Below are 26,542 nucleotides of genomic sequence, written 5' to 3'. Positions count from 1 at the left end.
TATGATGGGCTTCACACATTGAACCTATGATGGGCTTCACACATTGTACCTATGATGGGCTTCACACATTGAACCTATGATGGGCTTCACACATTGTACCTATGATGGGCTTCACACATTGTACCTATGATGGGCTTCACACATTGAACCTATGATGGGCTTCACACACTGTACCTATGATGGGCTTCACACATTGTACCTATGATGGGCTTCACACATTGTACCTATGATGGGCTTCACACATTGTACCTATGATGGGCTTCACACATTGTACCTATGATGGGCTTCACACATTGTACCTATGATGGGCTTCACACATTGTACCTATGATGGGCTTCACACATTGTACCTATGATGGGCTTCACACATTGAACCTATGACGGGTCTTCGGCTGACGAGCAAACGCTTTAACCACTAGGCTTCCCGACGGCCCAGACAGACAGGCAGACAGACAGACAGACAGGCAGGCAGACAGACAGACAGACAGACAGGCAGGCAGACGGACGGATAGACAGACAGGCAGACAGACAGACAGACAGACAGACAGGCAGGCAGACAGGCAGGCAGACAGGCGGACAGACGGACAGACGGACAGGCAGACAGGCAGGCAGGCGGACGGACGGACGGGCGGGCGGGCGGGCAGGCAGGCAGGCAGACAGACAGACAGACAGACAGACAGACAGACAGATGGACTAAGATAATAATAAAACCCATGTCCATGTATTTTCAATAAAGAAATAGAAACAAAACTCAGTGTGCTATTTTACCATGTTTATTGACAGATGATTATAACACACAGCACAAGATATGACAACAAGAGTACAAAGTACATTCAACGCTCTGAGCGTGTCAATCATTAACTCTACAGCAAATCTACATCAGATTCAACAAATACAAAACATTTAGAAAGTTTTTCACATTAGTATCTCAACATAAATTCAGTCTTCAAAATATTTATTTTCAAAATTCAAAAAGAAAATAAACATAATCATCTTTAACTTGAACTCACAATAACAGAGCACAGTTTTGTTCTCTCTGAATCCTTACAATTGCTTTTAATGACTTCCATGTATTTAAATGTCAGAAAGATAGCCAATATTCACCCTGCCATGTTTTTTCATGTTTCCATGACACTCCTTGTATGCATCTTCCCAAGGCAAGGTAGTTAACTAACTTTAAAAGTCCTGTGGAAACTGGACTTTTAGAGTCAGTTATCTCCCTTGCCTTAGGAATGCCTTGCATGAGGGCTGTGTTATCAGTCTGAAGTCATCAGTTACAGACAGAGTAAAAACGATTATTGGTTTTGTATGATTTATTGCATCCCATTTGATGGCAGTGACTTTGCTGTATGTTTGGGTCCACTTTCCATTCATGTTTGTTTTCTAAAAATAATCCAAACAAAAAACCATGAAAAACGTCTGAATTATTAAAAATTATTGTAATATAAGATTTCTTGACAGTAACAATGTTGACTAAGTTACACTGATTGCTGGTTTCAGTAATATTGCCATGACAACAGGACAACATTATTTCAAGAAATTATACTTGAGCAGAATAGACTCAAATGATAGAGAAGGAAAGCGCATCATCCACAACACTATCCCACATCTCTTTGATTTTTGAAACATTGTGATAAATAAAATATTCAAATCTCCATGTCAGATGTTTTTTTCCGATGAAATTGTACAAAATTAATTTTATCAAAACATATTATTGCATATTCAATCATGTTGGAGTGTATTTTTTTGTATTCAGGATTATAGGACTTTTTTTCCATTTGTAGTTTGGGTTCCAACTCGTCAGAAGATGGGTAGGTAGGTAGTTAGGGCAAGGAAAGATAACTCTTCCGAAACTATCAGGACAATCCTCACATTCACAGAACTAATATTGCTCTAAAAGTATATTGTCCTTGCAGAGTAATTTTCCTTAATGATGAAAACAATTCATTTCTGTTCATGGACTGTTTTCACATAGTTTGTTTGTTTATTTCTAAAATGCCACACTCAGCAATATTCCTGCTTAAATAATCCACAGACAATCCAGTGATTGACATCATAAACATCGATCAATTGGTATACGATGACATGTATCACCATGTCAGCAAGCCTGACCACCCAATCCTTTAGTCACATCTTACGACAAGCACAGGTTGCTGAAGACCAATTCTAACCCAGATCTTCATGGGGTATCACATAGTACAAGACTTGATACGTGTGGCACAGTTTGTATTAAATAGACAGTAGACCCATTCAGTATTACTCTGCACAGAGCAAGATAATCGTATGCTCACACATAATATGTTTACAGGTATGCTTCCGTCTAAAGATAACACAATAACCTATAAATAAATATAATACTACTAATACATGTAAATAAAAAGTAATATTTCTACATACTTTCAAAATAAATAATTTATAATATGTTATTTATGACAAAATTAATTATCATCTAATATAAGAATGAAATATTTAAGAAAAGGTGAGTTGATAAATGTAACGAGGTGTTCCAGTTGAAATCAAGCTAAAAATGTAAAATATCCATATATACCATCATGAATATTCATTTTATTAGAAGATTTAGTTTGAAAAGATGGACAAGGAAATATTGAAATACATAGCAATTTACAGTGAAAAAAGCTCTTTGCAAATATATATATTTACATGCCATGTCCGTTCAAGCATACCACACACGTTTGTCTATTTCATTCATAAATGTCAAACAAATCCAGTACAAAAGTACATCCTGTGAAAACATATCCGATTAACAAACATTCTTTTTTTAATTATCAACATTTAACAGTTTTTGAGAAAATAATGAATCTTTGCAAAAAAGCATTTATTCTTCAAAAACATTCTTTCATTTCGTCTAAAGAGCATGTATAGTTCCGTTCTAAATATCAGACTATAATTAATTATTACTGACAATCAGAAGATGACAATTTAGGGAATACCAAGACAAAATATTGAACACGTTTTTTTTAAATATTTATTTAGTTGCTTCCAAACAAAATGAATGTAAATATTTTGCCATCAAAAGATAAAGTTTTAATAAACAAATATTTTATTTTGCAATTATTGCTTGACCGAATTGGACACTCAGGTGATTGATCATTCATCTTATTTTGTAAGTAATCATGTTTTGAATGTTGAGAAGCAGAGGAAATGTAGTACATAGTAACTGATGCCTGATAATCTCTCACTGATGACTGCAATAACAAATCTGATTCATACCTTTACAATACGCAATGTACATCCAAGCTGAAAACATACGCTCCCTCAGTTACCTCCCTTTGCATATAACCGTTGGTCCATTTATTGCGAAAAGATTGACAGTCTTTTTTTATATCATAATTCCTCTAAAAATAACCTTTCCTATAACAGACTTGCAAATTTGACAATTAAGTATTGGAATCAAATCATTTGAATACAAATCAAAAGTTTTGATTTTCCAAATTCTCAAAAAATAAATTGTATTTTTATTTTATTTTAGAGGAATCATGGTCATTCTGCAAGGAATTCAAGCATTATATACCCTGATGTGAATAAGATTGAAGTCATTAACTTCATGGGAAGGGCAAAAGTGAGTTTGTGTAAAGCATGGCAATATTGGAAAGGGAGATAACTGAGTAATGACCTTGACCAGTGCTGAATGAAGAAAGATGGTGGACAACAACAATTATGTGACACCAACTACGGAGTCCCTGATTTACACTTGTGACTTGAGAATGTAGTTCCTCCTTCAAAATAGTTTGCATCAGTAGGTACGCAGGCGTGGGATAAATATCCCACCTCTACGATCACGTGACCAGTTCTGTGAGAGTTATCTCCCCTCAGAAGGTCCTAACGGCCATATTGATTCTACAGGGATAAAATCTTAAAGTATATTTATGAACCTAGAGTTAAGATTGATGTCAATTATATTGTCAAGTCTTTATTACTGGTGAAAAAGTCTTGCGTCTGAGGAAATTAAGGGAGGGTGAGGAACGGCCTTGACCTTCTGTGTGGGAGTCTACTCACAGTCGTGATCACGTGACTATCATTCGTCAGCCTTGTGTAATTCTTGGCTCATCTCCCTCAGCTTAGAATGAGAGTTCCGTAACTCTCATGTTGTCAGCAGCAGCTGATCACATGCTAATCACATGACTCAATCTATTTATAGAACTGTGCTCTCAGAGTTTACCCAACCCGTTCACTTTTTGTTCCTTTTGCCCTTGTTGTAATTGTTGCTGCATCTTTGCCAGCATCGCCTGCATTCGTTGAATCTGAAGACGAGAAATTCATGTGTGTAACAAATAATCACACATACCAACAGACACACTCGCACCCAACTCGTTGGAAAATTAGAAAATTATAGTTTGGTTGCTGTGATGTTGTGCCACTATCAGCCTGACAAAACACTCGTGACAGCACCAGACGTTTTGTCTGATCATTCATACATGGATACATACCAGTACTGTAAATCTTGAAATTAACGCAAGCGTGAATTAAATGCGAAAAATGTGAGTGGTCTTTGCTCGTATTAATTAACTTTGCATTTATCTCTCCAAATGAATATCAACAATAAGACGTGCCTCACTGCACACTATGGATAGCGGAAATACCAATTTAAAAATAAACACAAACACTTTTTATTGAGCAACAGTTGCAAAAGTATATAGCAATGTGATTTAAAGAATAGGAATTACACAATGGGCATCCAGTGCGTTATTTCTGCTGGGGTCAAGAGTTCTACCCACTCGTGTCAAGCTTTTTGACACCTTCTCCTCATACGAATCAACTGTTGGTTGAATTATTTAATTGCCTTTGAACTTCCTTCATGCCAGTCAACAGAGTAAACATATAAACCGTGCATTGCTTTCAGGAAAACACTGTTTATTGTTATTCCAGAAGTGTTTTACTCAGTGCTAATAATCAGTGCTATTTGCTGTTTGATTGGATGAAGGTAAGGATATGTATCATTCCACTAGGGACGGGGCAGGAGAGTCGCATTGACATTGAGTTGTATTTATGGCATGGGGTTAGCAGTGATATTAATTTGGAGACACATTAATTTCCAGGTTTACAGTAGTTATGTTGTCCTATAGACCTCCATAAACTCAGACAATCAGAGACATTGTTACACCTAATCAGTGTCAGACAAACTCAGACAGACCCGAAGAGCATTGTTAAAGTTCAGTGTCAGACAATGACATTCCAGACAGACAATGGTACAAGGATCGATACTGAAACATGGCTACAACAGTATATATACTATATTAAAGAAGTTCTTACACACAGCATGTGTATACTTTGTACTGACAGTCCAGACAGACAAAGTGTAACATGTTAACTTTGTTGTTCAAAGTGAGGAGACTACTGACCTCAGCATCCTTCTGCTCCAACAGTTTGTCTGCATCCATGATGGCTTCAAAGTTGGGACTGGAATCTCTCTTAAGTTTGCTGGGGGAAAATAACAAAAATACAAACTGCACATACTAAAACTAATCTAATAAGTAATTAGAAACAACATTCACCCACAAACTATCTCACTTAAGTTGTCTGAAAACCACATTTCCAGATTAACAAGGAAGAATTAAAGACTTTCAGATTTACCACGTCCAAACTAATGAATAGGATCTTACTGTATATACTTCACTTACAAAACTTCTTTTTTGAGAGGTTAGTCAAAGTGCCTTGAGTTGAAATGAGTCCATTATATGATGGAGTAAGTGAGGTCAGGTGAAATGGGGTTTAATGTCACGGCCAAGATTATTGCACTTATATAGCGACGTGCTTGTAGTAGTCAGGACTGATGCCGATTTATAGTGCTAGCCCACTGAGATACCGCAGTTTAACATGAATACCCCACTCAGACACAGTATACTGATTCCGAGCCGACCAGTCCTTGTTTTAGCCCCTTAATGCCGAGTGCCAGGCAGGGTAACAATAGGTACCATCTTTTAACGTCTTTTGGTATGATGCAGCTGGGGATCGAACCCTGAACCTTCCACTCTGGGTGGACGCTCTACCACTAGACTACAGAGGGGGTTGATGGAGTAAGTGAGTGAGTATGGTTTTTCCCGCATTTAGCAATATTCCAGCAATATCATGGCAGGCAACACCAGAAATCGGCTTCACACATTGTACCCATGTGGGGAATTGAACCCAGGTCTTCGGCGTGACAAGCCACTGCCCTCCATTATGATGGAAGAGAATGGTATAAGCTAAACACAAAGACCCTGGCATGATGTGACAAGGTTTCTGACATACCTCCTATCCTTTTGTGAAGTGGTGAGGTGATCTTTGAGATGTTCTGCACGATAATTCTCATAATGGCAGTCAGACGTCACGTCTTTCAAATCCTGCATGTGAGTGCTGGAACAAAATTTATTGAAAACTGTAGAAAAAACAATAATATATAACTGCTTTCATTGTTTCTATGAAATGTGAAATATATTGAGATTATTATACGATCATGTGTGTCAAACTGAATTTACAAAACGAGTGTCAGAATTCCTGTATTTCCCGAGCAAGCGTGAGGGTAATAGATGAATTCTTAGACAATGTTTGTGGGTGTAATAATGTCACTATTACCCATTATTCCTAATTGTTTTGAGCACCCTTTTAGAAAAAAGCAGTGATCGTGACTGCCTTGGAAAACCACAATTGTTGAATGCCTCAATAATTTTCAGCTATGACATTGTTTCTAACGTGACGTCATTCCGTCCTCACATCACAATAAGATTCAAAAGATGACATCCGGATTATGTAAACAATCCACTGGTGATATTTGCACTGGTGCACATATGACTTTTATTAACTTGGTTATTTCTAACCCGGTGGGTAATAAGAGTGTGTAAGCTATATGTCAAATATTTGTTTTGAAAGTGATGATGAGATCTCAAAGTAATCGTACATTGAGTCATGCCTTCTTAATTCTCCTGAGGTGGGTGATTTTTGTTACAAACTGATTTTAATAAATAAAGATTCCATTTTATTTTAATCAAATAAACAAGTGTTATCATCATGTGTGACATTTTCTTAGAGTCATATATACAAACCTTAATTCATGATAAAAAAACAGGCGACACAAGCTCATTTAGACCTTCAGTCTATCTCAACTGTTGGGCAAAAGAGGTGAGGTGAAATGGGGTTTAACGTTGCGTCCAAGATTATTGCACTTATATAGCGACGTGCATGTACTTGTGTGTGTTTGTGTGGCTGCTTGTACTAGTCCGGACTGATGCCGATTTATAGTGCTAGCTCACTGAGATGCCATGCCGCAGTTTAACATGAATACCCCACTCAGACACAGTATACTGACTCCGAGCCGACCAGTCCTTGTTTTAGTGCCTTAATGCCGAGCGCCAAACAGGGTAACAACAAGTACCATCTTTAAACCACTTTTAGTATGACGCGGTAGGGAATTGAACCCCGGACCTTCCGCTCTGCGGGTGGATATGGTCTCCCCGGACCACGGAGGCGGTCTCCCCAGGCAAAAGAAAGTATACACCCATGTTTGATGGTGGCTAGAAATATATGATGGGGATGTATTCAATACAGGTATTGGGCCTAAAGTTTGCAGTGTTTTGATGACTATTACATTTACGCCTAGTAATATTTAATATTTGTCAAGTTATGGTCAAAATTTTCAAGTGGATGCTTTCTTTTGCCCGGCAGTTAACCAGCCAATACTTTTCATAGTCAGGCTCACCTTATTAACATTTGTCGCAGCTTGTTAAAGTCGCAGTGGTTGGGGTTGTCAACTGAAATAACATACATATAAAATATCAAATCCAAATTTATTTTACAGTTGAAAATAAACATACAATATTCTAGCACACAGGTCAGCAAGTTATTGTTTTGTACTCCTGTAGTTACTGTCAGATATACAAAGGACAATGTGGAGGTATTCCTGTAGGGGACTGGTCATTTTTTATTGGGGAAACAAACATAATTTTCACTTTTATTTATATCATTTTACACAGAAATTCATTCACAAATGATGTTTTCTGACAAATTGATTACAAAACAGTAAAAATTGCCAAAGTGATATATCTTTCACATTGTTATCTCCCCTGTATCCATGACTACAAAATGGCAGAAACACTGGTTTTCTTGGGCAACTGATTATTTTCAACCTTCAATGACATAGCCAAAATATTGCTGACTGCGGCATAAACCAACGAACAATTCTTACATGATGAATTAAAGTGTGGTGTAAGGGTCACTAGGTGTGGAGTAAGGGTCACTAAGCGTGGTGTAAGGGTCACTAAGTGTGGCGTGAGGGTCACTAAGAGTGGTGTAAGGGTCACTCAGAGTGGTGTAAGGGTCACTAAGAGTGGTGTAAGGGTCACTAAGTGCGGTGTAAGGGTCACTAAGCGTGATGTAAGGGTCACTAAGAGTGGTGTAAGGGTCACTCAGAGTGGTGTAAGGGTCACTAAGAGTGGTGTAAGGGTCACTAAGTGTGGTATAAGGGTCACTAAGTGTGGTGTAAGGGTCACTAAGAGTGGTGTAAGGGTCACTAAGTGTGGCGTAAGGGTCACTAAGAGTGGCGTGAGGGTCACTAAGAGTGGTGTAAGGGTCACTAAGAGTGGTGTAAGGGTCACTAAGAGTGGTGTAAGGGTCACTAAGTGTGGTATAAGGGTCACTAAGTGTGGAGTAAGGGTCACTAAGTGTGGTGTAAGGGTCACTAAGAGTGGTGTAAGGGTCACTAATTGTGGTGTAAGGGTCACTAAGTGTGGTGTAAGGGTCACTAAGTGTGGTGTAAGGGTCACTAAGTGTGGTGTAAGGGTCACTAAGTGTGGTGTAAGGGTCACTAAGTGTGGTGTAAGGGTCACTAATGGTGATGTAAGGGTCACTAAGTGTGGTGTAAGGGTCACTAAGAGTGGTGTAAGGGTCACTAAGTGTGGTCTTAGGGTCACTTACTCTCCACAATGCCCCAGGGGTACGCCCGACCCCGGATCTTCTTGCCCGCTGCCTCCACCACTGTGTTGCACCCTACTACAGCAAAGGGAACAGCAGCCTGAAAGGAGAAGACATGGCATTGATGAACACATGGCATTGATGACACTTGGCAATAATGAACACTTGGCAACATGTTATTGATAAACACATGTTATTGATGAATGCATGGTACGGATGTATATTAATGACAAACTGATGAATGCATATAAGTATTGATGAATACATGTATGATGACAAAATATTGTTACAGATAAACGAATACGTGTTAACGACAAACACAAGTAATTTACACAATGATTTCATAAACGTTAATTCAGACAAAAAAAAATTGAGTTGTAGATTAATACAGTATTCCGTCAAAGACATAGTTCGGATTGCATAGAATGGCACAATACACTCTTTAAAAAATGAAAGGGTTAGAAACAAACATTGTCCTATTTCAAACCAAAATGGTTGCAACACACAATCAGACTCAAACAGATCATGTATCAACAGCGAGCTATGAATCAAATACTGAGAATATTAATTCAGACAATTAATTTAAGGGATGTTTATGTAATTATACCAAAAAGCACAATAAAAAATAAAAACTGTAAAAGGGTGATTAATTTCTGATTTCCAACAAATGTTTGTTTGTTTGTTGTTTAACGCCGCACTCAGCAATATTCCAGCTATATGACGGCGGTCTGTAAATAATCGAGTCTGGACCAGACAATCCAGTGATTGACATCATGAGCATCGATCCATGCAATTGGGATACAATGACATGCATCAACCAAGTCAGCGAGCCTGACCACCCAATCCAGTTAGTCGCCTCTTACGACAAGCAAAGTCGCCTTTTACGGCAAGCATGGGTTGCTGAAGACCTATTCTAACCCGAATCTTCACGGGTCTCCAACAAATGAACAACATTGTTAGTTGATAATGTAACATATGAGACATAATGTTTTACTTTGTTATTCAGTTAGGTATGGGTAGGCTGGTCTATAAAATAGGACAACAGATTTTTCAGGCCAATGTTTTGTAAGAATGTCTCAAATGTCTCAAATGTCACTTTGTGTGTATTGCCTATCCAAAGCCTACGAATGTCGCTTCAGGGAGATGGTTTTAGGACGTCTTTAGGAAAGTCCTGCTCACCTTCAAGTCGCTGTCTTGCTGCTTGAAGTCCTCGTCCTCATCACTGTCACAGTCAGGGAACTCGTAGATGTGGATGTCATTCTTCTCGATCTCCTCCAGGATCTGCATCAGAAACACGGGAGTCATTGGGTGAGTGGATGGATGATACATGGATGGATGGTTGGGTAATCAAGGGATTAATGCATGGATGGGTGATACATGGATGGATGGAGGGATAATAAAGGGATTAATGCATGGATGGATAGATAATAAAGGGATTAATGATGGATGGGTGATACATGGATGGATGGATAATAAAGAGATTAATGGAAAAATGGATGGATAATAAAGAGATTAATGAATGGATGGATGGATGGATGGATTAATAATAAAGGGCTTAATGCATGGATGGGTGATACATGGATGGATGGATAATAAAGGGATGAATGCATGGATTGGTGATACATGGATGGATGGATGGTTAATAAAGAGATTAATGGATGGAAGGGTGATACATGGATGGATGGATATTAAAGAGATTAATGGATGGATGGGTGATTCATGGATGTATGGGTGATACATGGATGGATAATGGATGGATGGATGGCTAACAAAGTGATTAATGCATGGATGGATGGATGATGAATGAATTTATTTATGGATGACAAATGGATTAATGGATGGATGGATGATAGATAAAGGGATTCATGGATGGATTAATGGATGGGTGGATGACAAATGGATTAATGGATGGAAGGATTAATGGATGGATGATAAATGGATTAATGGATGGATGGATGAAATGGGATTAATGGATGGAAAGATTTATGCATGGGTGGATGATAAATGGATTAATGGATGGATGGATGAAAAGGGATTAATGGATGAAAGGATTAATGGATGGGTGGATGATAAATGGATTAATGGATGGATGGATGAAAAGGGATTAATGGATGAAAGGATTAATGGATGGGTGAATGATAAATGGATTAATGGATGGATGGATGAAAAGGGATTAATGGATGGATCTATGGATGATGTATGGGAAGATAATATAGGGATTAGTGAATGGATGGATGGATGATACATGATAGCTAGATGGGTACACAGATAGACATATGCATGGACAGATAGGTTCATTGAAGGATGGGTAAATGGATGGACACATAAATGGATTGGTACTTAAAAGGACAGATGGGTCCATAGATGGATGTCGATTAACAACCGGGATCCAATAGGTCCAGACAGGTCATGAAACTGACAGAAAGGGGAGATAAACAGGTTAAACAAACTTTACAAGTATCATCTACCTACCCTTTGTTTTAATCTCTTCACCTCGGCCTTTGTGAGAATGTCGGATTTAGCCAGCAGTGGCACAATGTTAACTTTGTTATGTAGTTTCTTCATCACCTGGATGTCGATCGGCTTCAACCTACAAGTGACAGATGCTGACCATTAGTTGCGAACAGGATTGTCAGACAGAATATGTAAGACTTATATATGTTGTTGTTTTCTGTTAAACTATATAACATCTATTAATCACCCAAGTTGTACCTCTAACTAGTGTCTAAACAATAAAATATTGTGTTTTAGTGGACATTCCCGTGCCCGTATGGGGATACGAAGTGTCCTAGAGATACGTAGACATACCTGTCCCATATGGGGATACGAAGTGTTCTAGTCATATGTGGACATACCCATCCCATATGGGGATATGAAGTGTTCTAGTCATATGTGGACATACCCGTCCCGTATGGGGATACAAAGTGTTCTAGTGATATGTGGACATACCCGTCCCGTATGGGGATATGGAGTGTTCTAGTGATATGTGGACATACCCGTCCCGTATGGGGATACGAAGTGTTCCAGTGATATGTTGACATACCCGTGCCCATATGGGGATACGAAGTGCTCTAGTCATATATTGGCATACCCATCCCGTATGGGGATATAAAGTGTTCTAGTCATATGTGGACATACCCGTCCCGTATGGGGATACAAAGTGTTCTAGTCATATGTGGACATACCCATCCCATATGGGGATACGAAGTGTTCTAGTCATATGTGGACATACCCGTCCCGTATGGGGATACAAAGTGTTCTAGTGATATGTGGACATACCCGTCCCGTATGGGGATATGAAGTGTTCTAGTGATATGTGGACATACCCGTCCCGTATGGGGATACGAAGTGTTCCAGTGATATGTTGACATACCCGTGCCCATATGGGGATACGAAGTGCTCTAGTCATATATTGGCATACCCATCCCGTATGGGGATATAAAGTGTTCTAGTCATATGTGGACATACCCGTCCCGTATGGGGATACAAAGTGTTCTAGTCATATGTGGACATACCCATCCCATATGGGGATATGAAGTGTTCTAGTGATATGTTGACATACCCGTCCCGTATGGGGATACGAAGTGTTCTAGTCATATGTGGACATACCCGTGCCCATATGGGGATACGAAGTGCTCTAGTCATATATTGGCATACCCATCCCGTATGGGGATATAAAGTGTTCTAGTCATATATTGACATACCCATCCCGTATGGGGATATGAAGTGTTCTAGTCATATATTGACATACCTGTGCCCATATGGGGATATGAAGTGTTCTAGTCATATGTGGACATACCCGTCCCGTATGGAGATACGAAGTGTTCTAGTCATATGTGGACATACCCGTCCCGTATGGAGATACGAAGTGTTCTAGTCATATGTGGACATACCCATCCCATATGGGGATATGAAGTGTTCTAGTGATATGTTGACATACCCGTGCCCATATGGGGATATGAAGTGCTCTAGTCATATATTGGCATACCCATCCCGTATGGGGATATAAAGTGTTCTAGTCATATATTGACATACCCATCCCGTATGGGGATATGAAGTGTTCTAGTCATATATTGACATACCCGTGCCCATATGGGGATATGAAGTGTTCTAGTCATATGTTGACAAACCCGTGCCATATGGGGATATGAAGTGTTCTAGTGATATGTTGACATACCCGTGCCCATATGGGGATATGAAGTGTTCTAGTGATATGTTGACATACCCGTGCCCATATGGGGATATGAAGTGTTCTAGTCATATGTTGACATACCCGTGCCATATGGGGATATGAAGTGTTCTAGTCATATGTTGACATACCCGTGCCCATATGGGGATATGAAGTAAAGGACACAATGCACTCGGTTATCCACAATATTCTTTCGGTTAAGTCCGCTCTCATCTTGGAAGTATTGTTCAAACTGTTTGTCGATGTAGGCTTCTAAGCTTTTCCAGCTACAAACAAAAAAGGCCCAAAGGTTCAATGATTAAATCATGCCATGAACTAATAGAAAATATTTCAAAGAGTATCTGTTCCTGTAGTCAAACTGTTCCTTTGTAGTATTGTTCTCTAGGGGAATTATTCCTATGGAACAGTTTTACTAGGAAACTTTGATAAATTATACACTGGTGATATTTGTTCAAGATGGAACTTGTTCCATGTGGAGCTGGTCATTGTTGACAAACATTCAAATACTAAAACATAATGACTTAGTTACCTTAACAACAGCTCCTGAAGGAAATAACATGTTTGCCAACTTCCTTTTTTGAAGGAAAAATGAAACCATGGGAGATAACTCTTTCAGGACTGATGCTGTAACTTCTGTATATGATTTGACTAATTATTTGAATGGCACGATTTCTTAAAAAACAGGGTTTGGTTGCACAAAGTGATCTTAGGGCAGCAATGACTCCCATACTTAAACATAGACATACGATGAGTGAGTTGGGTTTAACACCGCTTTTAACAGTATTCCAGTTTTTCGGGAGTCAGTTTAGAATGGTTAAGATCATGGAATATGTTTCCTATGGGGATCCCGAGACAGGCCTACCGACATCTTACCTGCTCTCTGCGTTGACTGCGTCGTTGAAACCAGGAGTGTCTACAATAGTCAAGCGTAGTCGCACCCCCTTCTCCTCAATCTCTAGCTGTTTCTTCTCTATCTCCACTGTACAGCTGACCCGATCTGAATACACAATGGAGTGAGTGAGTGAGTGAGTGAGTGAGTGAGTGAGTGAGTGGGTGTGTTTTGGGTGGGTGAGTGAGTGAGTTAATCAGTGAGTGAGGCAGCAAGTGAGTGAGTTAGTGAGTGAGTGTGGCAGTGAGGTAGTGAGTGAGTGAGTGAGTGGGTGTGTGAGTGAGTGAGTGAGTGAGTGTGTGGGTGTGTTTTGGGTGGGTGAGTGAGTGAGTGAGTGAGTGAGTGAGTGAGTGAGTGAGTGAGGTAGTGAGTGAGTGAGGTAGTGAGTGAGTGGAAGGGTGGGTGGGTGTGTTTTGGGTGGTTGGGTGAGTGAGTTAATCAGTGAATGAGGCAGCAAGTGAGTGAGAGAGTGAGTGAGTGAGTGAGAGAGTGAGTGAGTGAGTGAGTGGAAGGGTGGGTGGGTGTGTTTTGGGTGGTTGGGTGAGTGAGTTAATCAGTGAGTGAGTTAATCAGTGAGTGAGGCAGCAAGTGAGTGATTGAGTGAGTGAGTGGAAGGGTGGGTGTGTTTTGGGTGGTGGGGTGAGTGAGTTAATCAGTGAATGAGGCAGCAAGTGAGTGAGAGAGTGAGTGAGTGAGTGAGTGAGTGAGTGAGTGGAAGGGTGGGTGGGTGTGTTTTGGGTGGGTGAGTGAGTGAGTGAGGCAGCAAGTGAGTGAGTTAGTGAGTGAGTGTGGCAGTGAGGTAGTGAGTGAGTGAGTGAGTGAGTGTGTGGGTGTGTTGTGGGTGGGTGAGTGAGTGAGTGAGGCAGCAAGTGAGTAGCGGAGTGAATGAGAATTAAGCTGCCATATCACATTATGTAGTATTAAAGTAAAAAATAAAGCAGATTGGAGACGTTTACCACTTTGCTGAAACCAGCACGATGCTGCTGACAAAACAAGGAACATAATCAATTAATCATCATCATCATCATCATCGTCAATCATCATCATATATTTACCTTCTACACCGGTCACCTCTCTTTCCTTGTAGAGCTCTGTGAGGAACAGACTGTTGATTAAAGTTGATTTCCCGAGGCCCATCTCCCCTGTGAACAGAGACAGCACTCTTAGCAGCTTCCCCAGCAACTACGGGACATGGTGCATTCTCTGTGCAACTGGCAGCTACCTTGTTAATTTGTTGTTTGCTTGAAACTATGGCAGTCTTGACCAGACAAACCAGTGATTGATATAATGAGCAATCCATGGGGCGCAAAGTCACCTAGCCTGACAACCCCATACATTTTCCATTTTCCCCACAGGCCTATGTGACTATATGACTGGGACACTGTCTATAGAGAGTTGATTATATGACTGGGACATCGCTATAGGGTGTTGATTATGTGACTGGGACACTGTCTGTAGGGTGTTGATTATGTGACTGGGACACTGTCTATAGGGTGTTGATTGTATGACTGTGACACTGTCTATAGGGTGTTGATTGTATGACTGGAACATTGTCTATAGGGTGTTGATTATGTGACTGGGACACTGTCTATAGGGTGTTGATTATATGACTGGGACACTGTCTATAGGGTGTTGATTATGTGACTGGGACACTGTCTATAGAGTGTTGATTATATGACTGGGACACTCTCTATAGGGTGTTGATTATGTGACTCGGATACTGTCTATAGGGAGTTAATTATGTGACTGGGACACTGTCTGTAGGGTGTTAATTATGTGACTGGGACACTGTCTATAGGGTGTTGAATGTATGACTGGGACACTGTCTATAGGGAGTTGATTATGTGACTCGGACACTGTCTATAGGGTGTTGATTATGTAATTGTAACATTTGTTTATGTTTCACAGATTTTATTCCAGCTTTTCCAATCATGCTCAATCGAAATAAAAATAAATGTCAATATTTACATATTTATTGATATGAAAAGTGAGTGAGTGAGTGAGCTGGGGCGGAGGGCCCGTGAGTCGGAAAACAGAAGTGTTTTTTTAATGACATGTGGATGATAAAAAAACAAAATCAGGGTATCATAATGTTAACTCTTATTTCTGACAGTGCTTGCCATGAACTGTCAAAGAGACTTCAGTTTTTGGCGGACAAAATCTCCAGTTGTAGAGCATGGGATCGTATATAACTTACCCACAACCATCAGGGTAAAGTCAAATCCCCTCTTGACCGCCTTCCTGTGAACCTGATCTGGCAGCGTGGCGAAGCCAATAAACTCATCATCATCCTGGAACACAAGAGATCTAAGTTAGTATACAATCAGGGAGTGGTAGTGGTAGTGGTAGTAGTAGAAGTAGATGATGGGGTAGTAGTAGTAGTAGCAGCAGCAATAGTAGTAGTAGCAGTAATTTGCTTGTTTGCAAAATGATGGCGGTGTGTAAATAATCGAGTCTTGACCATACAATCCAGTGATAGATATCCTGAGCATTGATCCATGCCATTGGGATACGATGACTTGCATCAACCAAGTCAGCGAGCCTGACCACCCGATCCTGTTAGTGGCCTCTTACAGTAGTAGTAGTAGTAGTAGTAGTAGTAGCAGTAGTAGTAGTATACTGCTTGTTCATGTGTGTCTCAAATTGCCCAACAAAGGTTTCTTTCCATCAGATGCCTGCAACCCTCAGATAAGATCACTCCACCACCACACTCTCTCACTCACACACACACACACACACACACACACACACACACACTCACTCACACTCACACTCACACTCACTCACACTCACACACACACACACACACACACACACCCCTACCGCCGCCCAGGCTGATGCTAGAAGTGACACTTGAATCCTGTGTCAACACAACCAAGGCCAACTTAGAGCAGTTGCAATTTTCTCAATCAAGTGTTTTTTGCTCTGTAAGGTGCAGAGAAATTCCTAACACAACAACAGGCACAGCAAGGGTTGCCTCCATTATATTGATCCTTTTCTTGTTCAAGCCTTGGTGTCGCATTCGTTTTAAAAAGACGCTTTATTAGTACTTCTTTCTTTTCTTATAAACTTAAAAATTAATCTTTTTTTCCATGTACATTTTTTTCCAAAATGTGCTGTCCCTAAACATTAATTAACATCAGTTTTTACTGTTTTTTGGTGTTCATTTTCTGTTTTTCATTATGGACACGTTATATACTCAACACGAAAAGTTAGAGGGAGGGATTCAAGACGAGAGCCACACTACAATAAGAAATGAAATTTTCCTAAAATGATTAGCAGACTATAGATTTATTTGCAACCTCAAAAAAGCTGTTATATTTTTTTTATAATTTTTGAGATGGTCCCTCAAAAATTGACAATGCTATGATGCCATGTTTGTAATAAGGATATTTGAATTGTATGGCTGTCACATAACAACAGCTCATTAAATCTCATCTCAACTTTTGAGACAACCCCTCTGAAATTGACAAAGCAAGGGATTCATATCACTGACACACAAAGCCACAAAAAAAATCCAGGCAGCATCTTGCGCAATAACATATTGAGTAACACATCTATCACTTAACCAAACAAACATATAGATGTCAATTCTTGAGACAGCCTCTGTGAAATTGACATCACTCTCATAGGAAGTGTGACATCAGCACAGGAGAATGATTGTGGTTCCCCTAACCTTTAATAATATCCATTACATGTGGCAATAACGAATCCCCACAATCTCTTAATGTCATCTCCTAGCTGGCTAGGTCAAATTACATCGGAATACAAAATGTAATGATGAGCGATTGGACAGTTTTACTGCTTGGACAGATAGCATTTGACATGTTCACTGAAGATAGTTGTTACGTGGGGGTGGAATATTACATGAATGGCAGTATAATCAATTGGATGTAATGTATATTAACTGGATGGAACCTAGATGATTTAGGGATGGATAGATGATATCTGATGGATAGAGGTCATATTGGAAAGATGGATGGAAAGATGGACAGAGGGATGGATGGATGATGGTGGATGGAATATTGGTAAGATGGGTGGATGGAATACTTATAGAAGGATGAATGGATGGAATATTGGAAAGATGGATGGATGGAATATTGGAAAGATGAGTTGGTGGATGGAATATTGGAAAGATGGGTGGATGGAATATTGGAAAGATGAGTTGGTGGATGGAATATTGGAAAGATGGATGGAATATTGGAAAGATGGATGGATGGATGGAATATTGGAAAGATGGGTGGATGGAATATTGGAAAGATGAGTGGGTGGATGGAATATTGGAAAGATGGGTGGAATATTGGAAAGATGGATGAATGGGTGGAATATTGGAAAGATGGGTGGGTGGATGGAATATTGGAAAGATGGATGGATGGATGGAATATTGGAAAGATGGGTGGATGGATGGAATATTGGAAAGATGGGTGGATGGAATATTGGAAAGATGGATGGAATATTGGAAAGATGGATGAATGGGTGGAATATTGGAAAGATGGGTGGGTGGATGGAATATTGGAAAGATGGATGGATGGATGGAATATTGGAAAGATGGATGGATGGAATATTGGAAAGATGGGTGGGTGGGTGGAATATTAGAAAGATGGGTGGATGGAATATTGGAAAGATGAGTTGGTGGATGGAATATTGGAAAGATGGATGGAATATTGGAAAGATGGATGGATGGATGGAATATTGGAAAGATGGGTGGGTGGATGGAATATTGGAAAGATGAGTTGGTGGATGGAATATTGGAAAGATGGATGGAATATTGGAAAGATGGATGAATGAGTGGAATATTGGAAAGATGGGTGGGTGGATGGAATATTGGAAAGATGGATGGATGGATGGAATATTGGAAAGATGGATGGATGGAATATTGGAAAGATGGGTGGGTGGGTGGAATATTGGAAAGATGGATGAAATATTGGAAAGATGGATGAATGGGTGGAATATTGGAAAGATGGGTGGGTGGATGGAATATTGGAAAGATGGATGGATGGATGGAATATTGGAAAGATGGATGGATGAAATATTGGAAAGATGAGTGGGTGGATGGAATATTGGAAAGATGGATGGATGGATGGAATATTGGAAATATGGATGGATGGAATATTGGAAAGATGGATGAATGGGTGGAATTTTGGAAAGATGGGTGGGTGGATGGAATATTGGAAAGATGGATGGATGGATGGAATATTGGAAAGATGGATGGATGGAATATTGGAAAGATGGATGAATGGGTGGAATTTTGGAAAGATGGGTGGGTGGATGGAATATTGGAAAGATGGATGGATGGATGGAATATTGGAAAGATGGATGGATGGAATATTGGAAAGATGGGTGGGTGGTTGGAATATTGGAAAGATGGATGGAATATTGGAAAGATGGATGAATGGATGGAATATTGGAAAGATGGGTGGGTGGATGGAATATTGGAAAGATGGATGGATGGATGGAATATTGGAAAGATGGATGAATGGGTGGAATTTTGGAAAGATGGGTGGGTGGATGGAATATTGGAAAGATGGATGGATGGATGGAATATTGGAAAGATGGGTGGGTGGGTGGAATATTGGAAAGATGGATGGAATATTGGAAAGATGGATGAATGGATGGAATATTGGAAAGATGGGTGGGTGGATGGAATATTGGAAAGATGGGTGGGTGGATGGAATATTGGAAAGATGGATGGATTGATGGAATATTGGAAAGATGGATGAATGGGTGGAATATTGGAAAGATGGGTGGGTGGATGGAATATTGGAAAGATGGATGTATGGATGGAATATTGGAAATATGGATGGATGGGATATTGGAAAGATGGGTGGGTGGATGGAATATTGGAAAGATGGATGGAATATTGGAAAGATGGATGAATGGGTGGAATATTGGAAAGATGGGTGGGTGGATGGAATATTGGAAAGATGGGTGGGTGGGTGGAATATTGGAAAGAAGGAAGGATGGCTGCATTATTATGTGATGATAGATGGGCTATTATATGGATGGTTGATGAAATATTACATGGAATTTTAAATGGTATAATAGATGGATAACAAGATGGTGGATTATTAGAGGGATGGACTGATAACAAGATGGTGGATTATTAGAGGGATGGGTGGATAACAAGATGGTGGATTATTTGAGGGATGGACTGATAACGAGATGGTGGATTATTAGAGGGATGGATGGATGACAAGATGGTGGATTATTTGAGGGATGGATGGATGACAAGATGGTGGATTATTAGAGGGATGGATGGATGGATGACAAGATGGTGGATTATTAGAGGGATGGATGGATGACAAGATGGTGGGTTATTAGAGGGATGGGTGGATAACAAGATGGTGGATTATTTGAGGGATGGATGGATGACGAGATGGTGGATTATTTGAGGGATGGATGGATGGATGATAAGATGGTGGATTATTAGAGGGATGGATGGATAACAAGATGGTGGATTATTTGAGGGATGGATGGATGACAAGATGATGGATTATTAGAGGGATGGATGGATGGATGGATGGATGATAAGATGGTGGATTATTTGAGGGATGGATGGATGGATAAGATGGTGGATTATTAGAGGGATGGATGGATGGATGATAAGATGGTGGATTATTTGAGGGATGGATGGATGACAAGATGATGGATTATTAGAGGGATGGACTGATAACAAGATGGTGGATTATTAGAGGGATGGACTGATAACAAGATGGTGGATTATTAGAGGGATGGACTGATAACAAGATGGTGGATTATTTGAGGGATGGATGGATGGATGACAAGATGGTGGATTATTTGAGGGATGGATGGATGGATGACAAGATGGTGGATTATTAGAGGGATGGTTAATTAAATGGATGGAATATTTATTGAATCCATTTCGAGTCATTAAGAAATGTCCACTTTAATTTCAGCAGAAAAGAACAATGCTAAGCTCAAAATAGAAATGCCTTGTATAACAAACTAAGGCACAGCATGTGGATATATGTCTGTCTAACCAAGCATGCTGACAAAAAGTTGGTCAAGCTGTTAAAGGTCACACATTTGAGTGACAGGCCGACAGGGAAATGTACGTGACCTTTCAGAAATCTGAAGTCATAACAAGAAAGTGGGACATTTCTCTTTCAAGACACACGCGAAAAAACCTCATTGAGAGTGTTTCACAACAATTGACAGCTCACTGCGGAGATGCTACAAGATTTGTTGTAGGTTATATCTGTTTGGTGAAACTGGTGCCCCACGAGAGAAGTCTAAACAAAAGTGATGACAAGTCTCCATTGTAGGGGAGAAGGGATCTCTCAGTAAACATGATGCTGTCTCCTAGAATGGTGCTTACCAACAATCTTTGTGTTATCTTTATCCTAATCTACCATACAGACCCTGAAACAAATATATCCAATACTGCCCATGCAAGGATAAAATAGTTGGCAAGATTAGATTACTGTCATACAGACCCCCCTGAAACTAATATATCCAATACAGCCCATGCAAGGCTATAATAGTTGGCAAGTCTAGATTACTGTCATACAGACCCTGAAACTAATATATCCAATACAGCCCATGCAAGTCTATAATACATGTAGTTGGCAAGTCTAGATTACTGCAGTTTCAGGAAAAGGGCTCCTTTTTATTATATCTTATTAAATAATTTAGTAAATGTTTTTATTCTGTGAAACATTTTAATTTTAGAGATTAGATATTAGTCTATTCATGGTTTTGTTATTCAGGATATTTCTGGTGTTTTTGTCTGCATTATGTTGAGGGGAGGTGAGGTGAAGGGGGATTCATTAGAGGTTGATTGTGTGCCACTGTAAGGTAAGGTGAAATTGGGTTCAACATTGCTTTAAAATCTTTTGCATTTACATTGAGATGTGCATGCGCATGTGTGCATATGCATGTGTGTGTGACTGATTTTACTCTTCTGGACAATGTTTTATAGTGCTAGCACACTGAGATACCATGCCGCAGTTTAACATTTACCCCACCTAGACTTCCAAGCCGGCTAGTCCTTGTCTTACCCCCTTAGCATTGAGCACCAACAAGAACAAGACGCAACAAAAAGTACTATTTTTTGCTTTTCTGTTTGGCCTAAATGTATTGTTTGTTTGTTTGTTGTTTTACGCCACACTCAGCAATATTCAAGCTACATGACAGTGGTCTGTAAATAATCCAGTCTTGACCAGACAATCCAGTGATTGATATCATGAGCATCGATCCACACAAATGCATGAACAGTTAGTCGCCTCTTACGACAAGTATAGTCGCCTTTTACAGCAAGCATGTATAAAAGAGAAATGCTATGAATACAGTTCCCCTATGCAGAGGCATTAAACAACATTTATTAGATCAACACAAGGGGAAGAGTAGATCTCAGATCTACCAGTTGACAAAGCTTCCACAGGCTTCATAGAATTGACAGTCTTATCACAGCTACATCAACACGAGGTACAATAGCAGCCCTGTCCAGGACTCCACCCCATTCGTCCCAGCTCATGGACTCCCCCAAACATCTTTTACCTGGCGATGGGCTGAAACCTCGTTAGCTCACCTATCAGGTAACACTTGGGTGTCCATCCACATCAAACAAACCCTGATTGGAGTGCCACAAGTGGGCAAATAACCAACGCATCGCGAGGGTCAGTTAGAAGCATTGGTCAGTGCACGTGGTCTACCGATAACAGTTCCAGGTCTTCTTGTTCCAAATAAACTTTCCTTTTCAACAAATACTTTGATATAGGGACATAATAATATGTACCGTATTCGACGTAATAAGCGCCCCGCTCTAATAAGCCTCCACAGTGATATTTGCTAATATATTGGCCAGTGAACAATCCCAATTAGCACCTCTTCCAATTGATCAATGTACACAAGACATAATTATTTGTGTATAATACACACTTGTGTGTCATATGCATATGTCATGGACAATTAAATTCTGGAAAAATATATCTGTTGTGTCTAACATACGCACAGACTTTTCTTTTGTATCATTTCAGGCTGTCAGCATAAACCACGAAATTTATGATCTTGTTACCCTTTTTTTCACCAAAATGTTATTCTAATAAGAGCCCCCAATTTCTAATTTTGAGAGCGCCCTGTGCGCTTATTATTTTGATTACGGTATTACCAATATTATGCCACACGCCCAGGTAACACCTTACACCCTCAATACTCCAGCTATATGACTGCGGGCGGTAAATTGTCTGGACCAGACAATCAAGTGACTGATATTTTCAGCAGCGTCCCACGCCATCAGTGCACGCTAACACACAAACAACCATGTCACTGAACCTGACCACTTGATCCATTCAGTGAGCACAGGTATCTGGGGAGCACCAGCGAGGTACGGGGGATCCCTGAACCATATTATTTACCCTTCTGCCCAGCCTTTAATGTAATGCTATAGTTTTAAATAAAGCAAGTCTAGATTTTCAACAGGTTCAGGCTCTCACTTGGGCTCCTTTGCACTTTAAATGTTAGTTGCTTCTATCAAAATTCTATATTTTCTAAGACTGAGTGTTAGTCTTGGAATCCTTGTGTGATGCTGACTGAGGTTATTAACAGTTGTTTAGGGAGCATCCATTTAAGTTGAACAAATTATTCATTTAAAATGTCTCCCACCCCAACCCACAACCCCCATAGAAATTAAATGGATGCTTCCTTAGTATTGAAGTGCAGAAGCGTGACCACTGACTTCATTTTATCGCTGTCCTTACACAGAGATCACTGACGACTTATTAAACACCTCCTATATGGTAAATTCTGTCAAAAATTCTAATCTGGAAATAAGTGCCGTAGCCAGCCGGGGGGGGGGGGGGGGGGGGGGGGGGGCGAATGTAGAAATATTTGCCCCCTGTCAAAAAAAAGTTAACTACGGCCTTGGAAACATCATATGAAAAGTATTCAAATAAGAAAGTCAATAAAAATATCATCTGTGACGTCCCATAGAAGAATTATCCATCACACACTTGTACTTCAAACTGTGGGTTATCTACAATTTCTGCTCCAGCCCTGGGGACTTACAAGTTGTGTGATCACTGACGACTTATAAAACACCTCCTATATGGTAAATTCTGTCAAAAATTCTAATCTGGAAATAAGTGCCGTAGCCAGCCGGGGGGGGGGGGGGGGGGGGGCGAATGTAGAAATATTTGCCCCCCTGTCAAAAAAAAGTTAACTACGGCCTTGGAAACATCATATGAAAAGTATTCAAATAAGAAAGTCAATAAAAATATCATCTGTGACGTCCCATAGAAGAATTATCCATCACACACTTGTACTTCAAAATGTGGGTTATCTACAATTTCTGCTCCAGCCCTGGGGACTTACAAGTTGTGTGATAACATGCATTGACACCTACAGCTGCGGTGATAAATCAACAAGCACCTGTCAACGTATATTACAGTCTGTGACTCGTCAATATCACTGCATGAGGCTATCTGTAACTCAAGTAGGAAGATTGACCGTTGAACAGCATGTTTAGACAGACAGACAGTGTTAGCAGACAGCTGACAACACATGCATGCACATATTTTGAATTGATAATGTTTCTATTCACCAAATAATATTCATATGAAATCAATAATATGTGTACATGACATTGTGTCTCTTGTCAATGTCTAGAATGGCAGGCAAACAACAAACAGTACAAGCCTGACAGTGAAAGTGGTTATTGTTTGTTAATATTTATAGGTAGCATAACTGAATCATGAACGACAAGGTATGATTTTTAGGACGTGTATGCTCACTAGGACCTCTATTAGAAAACCTTAAAAATGTTACTGTATTCGACGTAATAAGCGCCCAGGGCGCTCTCAAAATTAGAAATAGGGGGCTCTTATTAGAATATTATTTTGGTGAAAAAAACAGAGTTGAAAGATAAATATCGTGGTTTATGCTGACAACCTGAAATGTTTATGTACGACAGATTTTTCTTTCCAGAATTTAATTGCCAATAATAAAGGGTGCATATAACACATGAGTGCGTATTATAGGCGAATGGGGGAAGGAAGCGGTCCGTATTATATGCGAAAAGGGGTCAGAAGGGGTGCTAATTGGGATTGTTCACCAGCCAATATATTAGCAAATCTCTATGTGGGCGCTTATTAGAGCGGGGCGCTTATTACGTCGAATACGGATTTAGCTATTACTGACAACCACCACTCATTATCAACCTAATTTTTACACCACTTTTCTTGTGTTGTAGGTATCTTGCTATCTCAATGTAACCTTGTGAGAGATATAACTTTCAAGTGAGGCCAGCTTGGAGGTTTTACATCAGTTGTAAGGCCTGCTTTGAGGTTCTACATTTGAATTGTAAGACCTGCTTGGAGGTTTTATGTGTGACTTGTATAAACAGCCTTTTAATATGCACCTAATGTTGATTTTTTTACTTTCGTTAAAAGTCACAATATTTTCCATATGAAAATACCATGATGTGCAACCTCACAAAGCATGTTTAGTAACCAACTGTTTTCCAGCTGAGCCATGGAGGCAGGTGATGAAAGGGTGTTCAATCTTACATGTCATAACTTCAGTTGTGTGCATGTTGCACATAGTCTTTCTCTTGCTCGCTGTCATGCTTTGTTTCTATCACTTGATCAAGTAGAGGTAGGTGGGAGCCTATTCTAACCCAGATCCCCAATGAATCCTATTTAATCCTTAATTTTTTTTCCCACGGTTAAACCATTATGATGACATCCTGCTACTGTTCTTGCAGTTGATTCGGAGCCAGGAATTCACTGGCCATTCTGAATACGCATTTTAAACAAGAAAAACTGATGCAACTATAGGTCATTATGCAAATTTATACAGAAATTATACATCAACCATGCGATGGTTTAAGTCAGAGAAATCACTTGAAGAAGTAGATTCAACTCTCTACTCCCCGAATCAACATCATGATTTCTCCATTCCTATACATCTTCCATGCCTTCATCATGTGTGATATGAAATTCCTACCTTCAGACAAATATAGGAAAATACTGTTGGCATGCAAGAATGAAGGATATTGATTTAAAGAGGAATGCATGATCTATACAAAGCAAGGTGACACCAGTGACCTTGACTTCCCACATCTGTGACATGACAGCAAACTGCCGTAATGTTTATAGCAATCAATCAGTGTCAGTCTGGATCTGTCTCGTTAATCAAATAACAGAATATATTTCTCTTACAACTATTGACTGATTTGCTGTTTCTGAATTGTTGATGAAATTATGATCAACATATGCACATATCACTAACGTCGCATTCAAGATTGCACTTGAAAACTTAATTTGCATATTTAAAACAAAAGCAAGAAAATTGCGTTAAAATCAAATTTCAATTTTTTTATCATTCTGCATACTTTATCAACCAAGGTCTCGAAGTCCTATTTTCCATATCACTATTTGATATCACTATCAAAATCACATCAATTTTACAAAACTTTAATCATACTAATGGATGACATATTCTTAAGGTGGGAGAGTGAGTATGGTTCACGCCACTTTTCGCAATATTCCAGCAATTTCAAAACGGGGAACACCAGGAATGAGCCGCACATAATTGTACCCA

At 39.7% G+C, this 26,542-nt stretch overlaps 1 protein-coding gene across 7 annotated transcripts in view; it reads right to left on the bottom strand.

Moving 5' to 3' along the window:
- Window positions 1-756: 756 nt before the first annotated feature.
- LOC139456522 (septin-4-like) overlaps window positions 757-26,542 on the bottom strand; it is a 119,588-nt gene continuing 93,802 nt past the window's right edge. For all 7 annotated transcript variants that reach the window (XM_071238285.1, XM_071238284.1, XM_071238290.1 and 4 more), the window contains 11 exons: window positions 16,179-16,272; window positions 15,037-15,123; window positions 13,966-14,089; window positions 13,224-13,358; window positions 11,376-11,493; window positions 10,083-10,184; window positions 8,907-9,003; window positions 7,693-7,744; window positions 6,249-6,353; window positions 5,360-5,438; window positions 757-4,261 (listed from right to left, as the gene is read on the bottom strand). In XM_071238285.1, the coding sequence (XP_071094386.1) occupies window positions 4,169-4,261; window positions 5,360-5,438; window positions 6,249-6,353; window positions 7,693-7,744; window positions 8,907-9,003; window positions 10,083-10,184; window positions 11,376-11,493; window positions 13,224-13,358; window positions 13,966-14,089; window positions 15,037-15,123; window positions 16,179-16,272 (1,086 nt within the window). In that variant the 3' untranslated portion in view covers window positions 757-4,168. The remainder of the gene's footprint in view (window positions 4,262-5,359; window positions 5,439-6,248; window positions 6,354-7,692; window positions 7,745-8,906; window positions 9,004-10,082; window positions 10,185-11,375; window positions 11,494-13,223; window positions 13,359-13,965; window positions 14,090-15,036; window positions 15,124-16,178; window positions 16,273-26,542) is intronic.

The sequence above is a fragment of the Haliotis cracherodii genome, unplaced genomic scaffold (assembly GCF_022045235.1).
Source record: "Haliotis cracherodii isolate W230 unplaced genomic scaffold, xgHalCrac1.p SCAF_11, whole genome shotgun sequence".
In the NCBI taxonomy this organism is placed as follows: domain Eukaryota; kingdom Metazoa; phylum Mollusca; class Gastropoda; order Lepetellida; family Haliotidae; genus Haliotis; species Haliotis cracherodii.
Note: the sequence above shows the minus strand (reverse complement) of the source record. Positions and strands in the feature narration are given on the sequence as shown.